The 13,540-nt window shown below is 38.3% G+C and overlaps 1 protein-coding gene across 3 annotated transcripts in view; it reads left to right on the top strand.

Annotated features, from left to right (window-relative positions):
* The first annotated feature begins 707 nt into the window (after nt 1-707).
* Nucleotides 708-13,540, top strand: part of LOC133982582 (inositol hexakisphosphate and diphosphoinositol-pentakisphosphate kinase 1-like) — a 56,236-nt gene continuing 43,403 nt past the window's right edge. For all 3 annotated transcript variants that reach the window (XM_062421660.1, XM_062421663.1, XM_062421661.1), the window contains exons 1-2: nt 708-898; nt 12,179-12,805. In XM_062421660.1, coding sequence (XP_062277644.1) covers nt 12,623-12,805 — 183 coding nt within the window. In that variant the 5' untranslated portion in view covers nt 708-898; nt 12,179-12,622. The remainder of the gene's footprint in view (nt 899-12,178; nt 12,806-13,540) is intronic.

A 13,540-nucleotide genomic window follows, 5' to 3' on the forward strand; every position in this document is an offset into this window, starting at 1 on the left:
GTTACTGATCCTGATGAATGTGACTTTTTGATTGGCTGTGTTTACATGCACATGAAACTGCAGTTTACTGGACCTTCTGGCAAGTAATACAAAAAAAACTAAAGAAAAAACTTTGCATCTATGAATTAAAAAAAAATCATATTTGATACAATGGTAATTTCTTGCAATTTATTTTTTATAGCATGTTTTTTTAAACACACAAAAACATATTGAATACAACATTTTTTAAGGTCCTTGCATAAAGCTCATATTACCACCTTCAAACTTTTTTTAAATGCATGATAATAATGCATGAAATGCAATAAAATGAAAATTGGCAGATTTACAGATAAATGACCTTTTATACCTGCTGTATCTAATTTGATACAGGAAACAGGAACAGGAATTTACAATAAAATAAGCTACAAAATATTTAGTCATTCAACATTGCATTGGTTTATCTATGCACTACTTGTATCTGATTGTATACATCAGGTTTTCTCAGGAACAAAATATGATCACACTGTTGATTTAGAGCTCTCTAAAACTCAGAGTTAAAGCCTCTAAATGCTGCAGTGCATCCATTCGGCCACTAGATGGAAGCGGCGTCGCATCTTTAAAAAAAACAACCCCTCAACTTTATATATAAAAAAAGGAAAAACAAAAAGGTGAAGAGAAAGAAAGGGAAGGAAGCTAGTAGCGGCAGCAGCAGGAGGAGGCAGCAGCAGCAGCAGCAGCTAACAAGCAGCACTGACTGCACACATCAACTTTCAGCTTGTAGCTCACAACTTTTACACAGTTTAAAAGAAAAAAGGAAAAACTGGAGTAAAGAGTCAAGCAGCAGCTTCTCTTCAGTCACAGTTGAGTCAGGGGGAAACAAGGAAGTGAACAGCTGTCTGACTTCTCTTAATTTCCGCCGGTAAGTCTTGTTGATTTGAACACTTTTAACCTTCCTCTCTCTCTTTCTGTCTCTCTCTGTCTCCCTGTCTCTCTCTCTGTTTCTCTGTCTCATGGCAGCGTGGCAAAGTTGAACTCCGTCGTTGTGGATATCTAAAAAAACAGCCACATGTTTCTCGTCTTATATTGTAAGCTGTATCTTTGAGGAGTGCTGTGTAAGTGTGCAGGCCGACGCACTGATTTGTTTTATGTGAGTTTTTATTGTGTTTTTATCCTCTGGGACCATGCTCCCGACTCACTTCATTCATTGGGGTTTTTTATTGTGATATTTGAAGCTCTAATACAGGCAGCTGGACACCTGTGATGTTTGCTCCTGATCCTCTGAAATAGATTGTGTCAAATCAACAAGAGACGAGTCAAGTTTATCACCAAGTCTGTCTATAAAAAAACCCTGAAGTATCAACGCTTTTCTAATGTGAAGTTTATACACTAATTTATAAAGTGAAACTAGGAGAGTTGACAGCAATGTGTGTGACTGCTGTGGGTGGGAACATGTGTGAACCTCCCCTCTGAGTATTCATAGTAAAGTTTTTATAGCTGATTATTGTAACTAACTTTGTTTAATCTGTTGAATATTTTCACTATTCCTCATTTGGTCTTGTCAGAAATGTCCATCACATCTTCTTTAAACCCTAAAGTGACATCTTCCTTTGGCTTGTTTTCGTTTAACAGATAGTTTAAAACACCACATATTTAATTTTACATCACAGAAGAGGAAAGCAGGAAATCATCACAACTGAAAAAAATGAACAGACACACGTTGTTTTTTGCTTGAAAACTAACCTAGATTATCAAAATAGTTGCTGATCATGTTTGTGTCGAAATAATCAATAAATTGACTAATGGATTGAGTCCTAAAAGTCATTGTGTGTGTTTGTGTGTGTATAGATGAATGGATAGATTGATGGATAGGTAGATATAGTAGGGTTGCAGTTAATGATTAATTTCATTATTGATTAATCTGTTGATTCTTTTCTGCTTGGTCTAAAAAATTTAAGAAGCTCTGATGCATAGTATTTAGCCCAGTCAGGGATAGTCTGGCAAGAGCCACAGTTCCTCTTGTTGTGTAATCGAGGTAACTGAGAAAGACAGAAATAACATGAAGTTGTAGTAATAACAGTTTAGAGTCAGCAGTAGTGTTATAATAATAGAAGACACACTTGGAATAGTTTAAAAAGCATGTTGCTTTGGAGAAAATAAGAGTCAACGATAATAAAAAGTAATGCAACAATGATAAGAACACAAGTAGAAGAGATGAATGGCAGGAAACATGTCACAACTGCGTATTTAAGATAATGAGGTCATGTCGATGATAAATAGTTTCACGCTGACTCGGATTACAAGAGAAACACTCTGTATTATAACAATATTCTCACTGCTTTTATAAATTAATCAAGAAACTACAGATAAAATAAATGGCCAACACAGTAACTGCAGTGTAATCTAAGTTACGGAAAACCTAAACAGTGGTTGATGTTATTGTTGTATCCTTTAGATTTATGGCATGAAGTCGTAAATTTGGAAAGTTGAAGTACTTTGGAAAACATCACTATAAGATATAGTGCTGAGGAGTTTGCCTGTCTGAGTAGTCTCACTATGTTCTGTCTAGATTTCTAAATTTATTGAGTATTTTGAGTTTTCTAGTACTGGGTGTTGTGCTCCTCTCAAGTGGTAGTAAATACATTTATGCTTCCTTATCCTCCCCCAAAATATTAGGCTGTATTTTTACTTGCTATTTACTTACTGATAATTATGTTGATGCTACATGTTTATGCTTTTTATAGTAAATAAAGAAGGATTCAGACTTGTATCATGACACAATCAGCAATAACAAGGAGAAAACAGCATTTGAGTCAAAATGCAAAACAGTTATTAACTATTCTATCAACCAAACTGCAGCACAGAGTATCTCTAAAGTCTGCAGGCAGGGAAGTGTCCACTGAGTCCGACTCTGGTACATGGACAGATCTGGCGAGCCCCCGAGCCTTGGGTGGGCGTTCGGTATTCTTTGGCATCCGAGCAGCAGATCAGCATGTACGGGATGTGTCGAGGGCAGCAAGTCTGTATGGGGGCTGTGATAAGTGTCAGCGGTCAGATTCGAGTATATGGGCGTTACAAATGAATTGGCACTTTGTATTTGTCGATGCTGTTTGACGGTCAGCTGGTAGACGACAGCTGGTCCTTCAGTGTTGTGGCTGAGAGCCCTGCGAGCTGGCTGCAGGCCAAAGAGTCACTATGTCTACAGGAAACTGGACACCAGAGTAACAAAAAAGTGATTACTCTGGTTTTTATGCTCACACTATGACGACTTTTTACATTTTTGATCATTAATTAACCTTTTCAGTCATTTTTCAAGCAGAAATACCAAACATTGGTTCTTAAATGTGAGCATGTGCTGTTTTCATATGTTACAGTCAGTTGAATATATTTAGGTCTCTGACAAAAAACAAGCAAATTTAAAGGCATCATTATGGGCTGCAGGCATTTTTCTGATATGCTTTTTAACATTTCAAAGACCAAATCATTTATCGATTAATTAGTATTGGAAATCATTGATAGTTAAGTTGACTAACTCGTAGCACTATAACAGAAAACGGCATGTTTCAGGTTAATCTATCAAATCTGTGCTGATATTGTGGACAGGAGTTAAAGTTGATACTAGAATTAACCGAAAATCAGTGAAGACATTAAAGGAGAAATATGTAACGTTGACAGGAAGCGTTTAAAATGGGTTCTGCTGTCCAAATTTAAGAAATCGGAGAGAGTTGTCTCCCCCCGTCCCCTCCTCCTCGGACTTGAGGCTCACTCAGGTTTTTAGGCCTGATGGATCTATCTCAGTTGATCCAGTTTGTTTACTTGCTTCCATGACTGCAGCACACTGCGCTTGTGTGCCAATGTTTCATAACTGGCAACCTGCGGTGTCGAAATGGGCGGCAACCTGATCTCACAGAAACATAACATTGCATTACGTGGTAGTGGAACGCAATGTGTTTAAAATTACGTGTCAGCACCATGGCCAGGTTAGATGTATAGTGGGCCAAATCACATGGGCCAAAATAAAGAGAGATTTCAAAAGAGAACATGACTGACTGTTGTATTATAGACGGAGAAGCCAGTATTTCAACTTAGCATATTTCCTTAATCTCTGATAACACACTTTATAGGTTAGTAAAGTTAATATGTTGCATACTGGTCCTTTAACTTAAAATCAACCTTTTGTTCAAAACTGTGCTTTTCTGTCCTTAATCTTGGAGGTCTTAACATACTGTTTAAATACTGTTTCATAAACTCTAAATACTGTTTTCTATGTTTGAGACAATAATCTTAACTCAAGGTCTACTTGCTACTTTTTCCCAGAGCTTTAAACCACGTCTCATAGTTTTCATAAACAGATGGAGTCTGCTTAGTTGTCATGGAAATGGCAGCTATTCTCATAAAAAAATGTGTAATTTACACGCATATCTGTAAAAGTCACACTAACATTTTTCAGTGCAAGTGCTGTGATTCAAGTAGACACATTAATGTAAATATGTTCACATTTAGGGTGACACTTCTCATTCATAAATTCTACTTAGCATCCTCTGTTATTATATCTATTGTCCATTCAGAAATCATCACCTTTGTTCCCTCTTTTAATATGAACTCCATCTGCTCTCTGTTCATTTTGTATTCCACTATCCTGTGTCCTCCTTTTCTTTCTTCTTGCTCTTTCTGTATTATCTGCTGCTGCAGCATCTCGTAACCTCTTAAGGGACCCATTAAAATGTAATTTCATTGTTGCCCTGAAAGCTGTGTACCTCCAAAAAGTTACACACAGCCAAAGCTTTTGGAGCGGGAGAATAAAGTCTTGTATCGTTCCACATCTTGTACATCATCTTGTAAACACAACAGAGGCTGCATCTTCTGAGAGATCTTTGCGTTGATGAGTTAGAAATAATGGGCCTGTTTTGCAGGGCCTGGCAAGCCTGTTACAGCGTCTGTTTTCAGTAATGACAGCAGCTTGTATTTGCAAACAAAGCTAATTTCTTAGAGTGCTCAGTTCATAATGAATCTGTGGCTGCTTGCTCCACTGGTGGTTGTACCCTGATGACATCACCACCATGTTATCTGACTCCACGAGGGATGATATTTTCGAGGCTGATAGTTAGTTTGTGACCCATCTTGATAACTTTTGTACCCTTGAGCAGTTTTATTGAATGTAATAATTGAAAGTTTAGTTAATGATTCAGGCTTTAACTCTTTAGATAAGAAGCTGCTCACTTGTTCAGCATCAGACTTACTCTTCCCATTATTGTCAATTACATTTATTTGACATTAAGAGTCCCCGACTCAGTCACAAAGACCCATTAATGATTTTCCTTGCTTAGAAGCGACCTGCAGTTATTCTATCCACCCTCAAAATATGAGTCTGTAATTGACAGGCGAACTGCTGTCGTTTGCACAATGCACCGTGACCGTTCTCATTTTCCATGTTATCAGAGTAATGGTGATAGTGAATAGAAGCTAATGACCAACTCTCTGCTCATAAACATGACGCAGGCTTCCTGTGGCAAACAGTCTCAAAGGTTAAAAGCCTTTTTTATTGGAGCCGTATTGTTGATCTCCAGCATTGCAGTGATGACCGAGGTGACTCATCTGCGGACGAGGGCCCGACAGGTGACGGCAGGGGATGTTTTTAATCAGCCTCCTAATTTATTCATGGGTGAAGCAGGGTTTAATTTTTTTTTTTTTTGATGGCAATAATATAACTAGCAGACAGAAGACAGGGCTATTTTTGGCCTCACAAAAAGATTTTTGTCTGGTTCCTCTGTCTGTCGCCTTTGTTTCATCCTCAGTTAAAAGGACATGAGGTAATTTAGTACTTTAATCGACCTCTATTGTTATCTAAAACATCACCACCAAAACCTTGGGCCAAACTCATAGTGGTCTGTAATGGAGAGTCTTTAATAATTCGTGAGATGCAACTTTCAATAACATGAGTTAGAGCTGGATATTATTTAAAATTCCTTGATATAGGTGTGAATATGATACTTGAGTTTTAGTACTGATACCAAAACAAAACTCAAGGTTTTCAGTAGGTCAATGTAAAATGTTGTAGTATTGCATTTTGAGTTGAAGAATTTGCAGATTAAAGGGGTCATAAAGGAAATGGCCTGTATCAGACAAAGACTGAACTGAGAGATGATAAATAGTTTTTGAAAAAACTGTAAATCATGCAAATATATTCCAGGAGAGCTCCAGAATAACAATATAGATCTGGAAATGTGGAAATGTAATGTCCTCTTTAAAAAAACGAATTGTCTAAGGCAGCAGACAACGACTTTTATTCTTTTTTTGGGTCAAGTGTTAAAATCACTGGATACTACATCTCCCACGATGACACCCGACAGTGCCTTTTGTTAGGCCCTCCCTGACTAGTAAAAATCTATGTCTTTCAAAGTCCACATCTCCAGTTTTTAACTCATGCTATGGCTCTATAACCCTGAAGACGTTAGAAAACTCCTTCTAGACATGGGACGATATGAATAATGATATTATTGATTCGCGATATTATCCTGATAATCATCAAAATATGTTTAAAACTATTAAAATGCACCTTAAACATATTGGAATCACTTTACCTTGCATGTTGATAAGAAAGAAATATTTTTTATTGCATCATAGGACACATATCTTTTTCTGAATATCCTTTTTTGTGAAAAAAAGCAGATAATCACAGTGAGAGAAAAAAATGAATGAACTAATCAAAAGAATTCATCTATCAACCTGATAGCTTCTAGTCATGGTGACGATGCATCAAAATGCATCAGGAAATCGATAGTGCTGTACGTTGGTGAGATAGACAGCTTTTCAAAGTCACTCGTGTGAGGATATTCTTGATTCAGGACTCTTCTGCATAGACTCTGGCTCCAAATTATGTCACACAAACACGATGGCTAATCCAGCATGGGAGATATTTTGGCTTCACTTTTGCATTGCAGTAGGAAGCGGAGACTTACGCTGCAGTCCATTGCAAGTTGGAAGTCGAGTTGGTATTCCATGCTTCTAGTCTAAATGCGTCAGTGAGCATCTGTTCGGGAAAACATGGATACCTGCAGCAAACTGATATTTGTATGACAAGTCTCAGAACTTCACAAACATCTACTGAGGAACTTCAGATTGGCACGCTTCAAAAGACAAGAGTAGGAAAGGAGGAGTAGGATGGTACACATGCTCGCCAAGACTTCAGTCAAGGACAAATCAACTGAATAGAAATGGTAGTACTTACAATACAAACACTACAGGAAGTAAAACTGGATGAAAAGGAAATTCTGCTTGTGGGCCACCGTGTTGCTGTGACATCAGGTGTGTGTTTGTTGGAGTACAATGGATCGCAGTAAAATATAAAGTCAATATACACAGTCAGTCATACAGGTTTGAGTATCTAACATTGTATTTTTTTTAGGGCATGGCTCAGATTTTCTTTCTTTATATTGGATTTTGAGCAACCAAGGAGCATATTCAGTTTTTATTATTTATTTATTTATTCATTTTTTAGAGACTTACAACAGTGACGAGCAGTGGAACGATATCTGCGAAATGCAAATCTGTTGTTAGGAGTATTGATTTTCTAAGGAAATATCTGCTTCAGAATACAATATACCTTGGGGATAAAATTATAATAACATGCAAAGTTGAACCATCAGTAGTTTAGAGTCATATGCCTCTGAGTCATATGTGGGCAGCTGTGGCTCAAGATTGAGTCGTCCACTCATTGGAAGATTGGTGATTTGATTCCTGGCTCCTCCTTTAGTCCACATGTCGAAGCGTCCTTGTGCAAGATACTGAACCCCCAAATTGCTCCTGGCATGTTAGCCTGCCTGGGTGGATGTGGCTTGAGTGGTCAGAAGACAAGAAAGGCGCTTTTACCATCTGAAGAAGGTTTTGTTTTCTTCTAACCTCTTGCTCATTTTTTTTACCAAGAATGAAATACGTTGCTGCTTGAAGTGAAATCCCCTGATTTTCAGTAATCTGTGGTTGAAATTTAAGCTTGCATGATTAGATACTGTTGTTCCTACCCATCATGCACTTCTCTGTAATGTGGCGCCAGCTTATCCTGCCAGCACAGTAAAGGTCGTGTCCTTGGCGTAGTAAGACTGAATAAACTCAAGCCCAGTGGTGCCTTCTTACAGCAGTTATAGGAATGTATTTATGGGTTTATCTCTGTTAGTGTTCTTCGACCGTGGGCCACTAAGAAGTGCTACCACTTCCTTTAGTGCGGCCTGTCATCACCTTAGAGGTTAGTAATGATGAGTTATCTTTGGGTAGCGTAGCTGGCCCTCGTGCCTTGGCTCCACCCTTCAGTTCCCATGTCACCCACCTCCCTCCCCTCCCTCGCTGCAGAAGAGGACACGGTTATTTCTGGGTTCCAAGGTTGGACTTGGTCACGTGTGAGATTTAGTTGAGATATGTCCTGGCTGAAATGTGAGGACACATGAAGACTGTGTCTGCTGTTTCGCAGCCAAAATGTTTAACAAGCACTAACGGGGCCAAAGAGGGGGGGAAAGCACAGTATGAAAGTGGAAGTGACTTTAAATAAGTTCTTGCGGTAATTCAAAGACTGTGAGGAGTGCATATTTGGCTTGTGTGCTGTCAGTGAGAGCTGATATGATCTGGCCATGTGTTTCTTGGAGGCTTTTCCCCTCGAGTCAGCTGTTGGCTATGGTGGTGGCAGTGGATGAAGGCAGGGTGTCGGGCTACACTGATGAGAGAAGCATAAACTGTCTTTGGCTGTGTGTAGTGTTTGTGTACATACTAGAGTGGCAAGTGTCTTCTTCTGGCTACGTTTGGCATCTCGCTCTTGGGCTTTGGCTCGGTAACGGTGAATGACATAACCACTTTGTTTCTTTATTGTTTGGTATTGGATCAGATATCGCTCAGACTTAACAGTTAAGCAGTGACCAAACACACACATACACACACACACCCATTATGTTGAAGCACTAGGGTTGCAAATGTTTGGTCAAATGTGGCCATTGTTCACAGTTTCACAATGGTTTCGCTTTGGTGTTTTTTGGTACAAGAAACCTGATTTTGAAAACTGCTTCGACAAAGCTTTTCTTCAGTGTTAAGTGTTCAGTCACGTCGACTTTTCTTTGTTACTCAGAAGGCTTTCTCGGAAAAACAGTAACTATCAAAAAAAGAGGAATTCAAATTACGCTGGGATAGTTATTAGTAAGAAGAAGTGATAAAGGTTTGTTCTTCCATAGTTTGACATTTAAAAAAAAAAAGGGCAATTCTCCCTTTTTTTTCAGGGTATAAATTGGTCTTATTTGAACCTCTAAAGGTTACATGCATTAAATGAATTATATTTTAATAGACTCACTGGATTGGAGGAGAAGTAGCTGTGTTTTAGTAATCTATTTGTTATTGCTCATGTGCAATACCCTGAATGTGGCGTAATCACAATACAACACACACACACACACACACACACACACACACACACACACACACACACACACACACACACACACACACACACACACACACACACACACACACACACACACACACACATACATAACACCAACACTCTTCTTCTCGGTGGGAATGAGGAAATCGCACTAAGGCTGAAACTCTGTTGTCTTTATTTCAGAGTGTCATTACAGTGAAAACCATGAAAACAAACAGCAGCTTTATTTGTTCCACTTCCCACAGGGTGTTTGTGTGTGTGTGTAACATATGGGAAGTGGAAAGTGAAAAACAATTGCAGAAACAGCTTCAGTGTTGCATCAGTACATTGTGAAGCAGGCTGATGATGATTAATGAAAAGGACGGAATGAAAAGAGTCAGTGTGATAGTTTCTCACATGGATTCGGACACTCAGCAACAACGAGAGATCTAAAAAAAGGAACTGTGCTGTAGCTTTTGTTCATCTTTATGCACAAAGTTTCCATTACTGACAAATGACATGAGTAAAAGTTGTAAGACTAAGTAGCTGCATACTTCAAAGGAGACTTTTAACGACATTTTGAAATTCAGAACTTGGCTTTTACATTACAATAAAAAATGTAATGTTATATCTCTGAGGCATTTAGCTATTATAAAGTTTGGTACCTTTTTTCATTTATGCATTTTTCATCTAAAAAAAAAGATGAAATAAATTAGAACATTTTGGCAATTGATCATAAATTCAGCACTGAAGAGCAAAAATCGGAAAAGGTACAGTAAATAACATTGAAATTATTCATAAAAACTAGTGTTTGTAAAATAAGTTTTGAATCCTTTTAACTAGCTGGGAGAAACTGCACAGGGGAAGTTAATGAGTGCATAAATTGCTTTTGAATTATTATGTTTTAGGTTAGACGACTGCAGGGTAACACATTAAAGTGTAATGATCATTTGATAATTATTAATAAACATGACAGCAGGACTGTAGGTCCAACAGGGGATGTTATGTGAGTGGATCCGTTTAAAAAGAAAAGTGAAATGCAAAGCAAGGTTATGTGATCCACCTTAACGCACATACAGGACACACAGAAAGGAGACAGCCTGGCTACTCTTCAGGCTCTGTAGCCATGGCAACAACAAACAGGAGCATGGGCTCTTTTTAGAAAATGAACCTATCTGAGTCAGCAGCAGGCTCACATGGAGTGGATGATGTTGTTGTCGTCTATAATAAGTGTTTGGTGGGTGGTTGAGCTGTATGTGTGTGTTTAGATATAATGATGTTAATGTCTACTAAAACATGAAGACCGAGGCTCCTCACATGAAAGAGTTAACAGGACTAGATTAGATCTGACTAGCATGTAATGTAAATTCAGTTCGAGGCCTATCCTCCATCACAAAATGATAAGACTAAGATTGTACAGCCACACTAGCAGCTCATAAATTAACTAATGTCAGCAAGCTTGATGTTAATGCTAATTCATTACAGTAGATGAACATTTAAGGAACCAGCAAAGTTATGAATGTCTGAACAAAATTTAATGGCAATCCACCTAATAGTTGCCGAGACATTTCACCCAATACCAAATATATTAACCTCACAGTGGTAGAAGAGAAATAGTCAGTCACCAATGCCTTAACCCTTACATACAGGGTCTAATTCGACCCACTTTTACATTTGAGAGAAGAAAAGATAGCTTAAAAACTTTTCTTTTAGCCACAGACTTGATGACTTACCCTCATGTGACCCAGATTATACAAAAACAGAAATATTTCAACTTTAAATGTGCTTTCAATGTAAGTGATGGGGGGCAAAACCCACAGAGTGTCCACACAGTACCTTGAATATCTGTACAAAAATGAATTGCAACCCATCAAATAGCTTGTTTTTTGTTATTTATGTTTTAATTTGTTTAACATTTCAACTACAAAAACACAGATATTATAAATGTGACACATTAAAATAAAAAAGGGCAAAAAAGCACATAAAAAAGGCAGACAAAACCAAACAAACACCCCAGTATCCCAAAACCTCTATTTTTTTAGCACCTTTTAATCTGTATCAAAAAAAATGATGCTGTGTCATGAGATCAAGCTCTTCTGCACACGCTGTGGTTTATGTGGGCTCTTTAAGTGATGTAAAATGAGCCTTGCTAACACAGTAAGAGCTGCTACTGCCTGACTGTACAATGAGTTTATATTTCAAACAGAAAGAAAGTGTCTGACTCACTGACTAGCTGATATTTGCATCCATAGAGTCCTAAAGCTAGTATGACTAAAATGCAAAAGAGGAATTTGTATAATATGGTTTCATTCATGCTTTTTACAGCCCTCTACTTATATTATAAAAATAATAATGTACGTTTCAGGATGTCATTTACGAATATCTATTGATGCACATACTTTCCATTTCTCTATGCTCACTTTCTCAATGTATTAGCAAATGTGTAAACTGCCATTATCTGAAATATATTCAACATAGCAAGAGTTTTATCTTTAGTACCTTATTTTATCTTGAGTTTTTTACTGTTGCAATGACCCAGTTTTCTCAAGAAACAATAAAAGTTTCTCTTCTATTCTGTGGCTGATGTTACAGCCCTGAGGTTTATTTCACAAAGAGTGGATGTGGCAACACTGCATCAACCAGCACTGTGGTTGTTCAGATCTATTTATTCAAGTTAGCTCGCACAGCAACCGTCAGCTGTTGCTTAACTTGTTACGGTTTTATTCGTCTGTCTATCTGAATAGTTTTCACTTACAGGAATTGTTTTGATCCAGTTTTTAATGTTTTTTTTTGGTTTGTTTTTTTTAGGACAAAGGACGCTGATGTGCAAATGTTGACTGTGAAGTTTCCTCTGTGAAGAAGTGTCTCCAGACTGGAACATGTTATCTTTCAGAGCCAGGCCTCCTCTGTCCTGACACAGGGAGTTTTACAGCCGAGATCCTGATTGTCTACCTCAATACACGTGGAGTCCGCTCCTACTGTTCTACCTCTTTGGACCTCTGCTACTTTTTTTTTTTTTTCCTACCTCAGCACAAATGTTTAGTTGCACGTAGCTGATATCAGCCAGCTCGGAAAGCCTAACAGATCCTTCAGTTTGTCAGCAAGCTCTCAGGTGTCAGTCATCCGGTGTCGGTGTAACACAGTTGACTGGGTTTCTTCCTGCTTTCATCCGCCGTAATCGCTCTCTGACCTCGCACAGCCCCTGCTGGGGAGGAGCCACCCGAAGCCGCCATGTTGCACGGAGGTTTTTAGATGTCCGAGCCCTGCAACGGACTTACACCAGGAGAAGGAACGGTACAGGGGCAGGGTCACAGAGACACTCCTCGATTTTTGGTTGGCTGTGAAGATGATGAGCAGCACTTGGGCCAAACGGAGGCAAGCATGAAGAACGAGATGTTTCGAGAAGAGGAAATGGAAGATGACGATGATGAGTTGGTGAGTAACAGGTGCACACACAGTTGAAGTAAAAGCTTTCCTATAAATAATACAGTATAATGAGGTTTGCCTTGTTGCTTCAGGTGTTTTTATAAGCAAAATAAATGATAAAATATAACAAACACAAGCTGAAACTAGAGTCTGTGTACAGTATGGTTAATGTCAGTGGTATTAATAATGCCACTAACAGTACATTTACAGTGGAAAAACATGATTTAATTTTGGAACAGGAGGTCAGAGCATTTCCCATTTTTGGGCAGTAGGAAACTAACAGGCCTGGAAATTTTAAAGAGGAAAGTTTTGTTTGGAATTGAACGGTGGAAAAAGAAATAGAGACAGAAATATACAACGACTGGCGTGTGAACAATGCAGCAGATAAACAACTGTAAGGCCTCTGGTCTGTTGTATAGTCCTGTAACTATAAAAGGACTTCATGATAGTGCTGCTGTGTTAGCTGCTTGTTTACTAGCTATTGTTTAATAGCTCTCTGGCTTTTGTTTCTATATCTGTCTTTAGTTTTATGTTTACTGTTGCTCAAGGTTGGGGTTCAGTCCATTGCTGACATTTTTTTAACAGGTCGGTGCCACAACTTGAGTGACAACATCAGATTAATGAAATAACCAGTTAACACAAAACTATCATGCACCTCTAATACAGTTATTCACCATATCAAATACATAGATGATGAATTTGAGAGGTTTTTTAATATTTTTTGAGACATGAAAATTCTTGCAA

This window comes from Scomber scombrus, chromosome 6, assembly GCF_963691925.1.
Source record: "Scomber scombrus chromosome 6, fScoSco1.1, whole genome shotgun sequence".
Classification (NCBI taxonomy): Eukaryota; Metazoa; Chordata; class Actinopteri; order Scombriformes; family Scombridae; genus Scomber; species Scomber scombrus.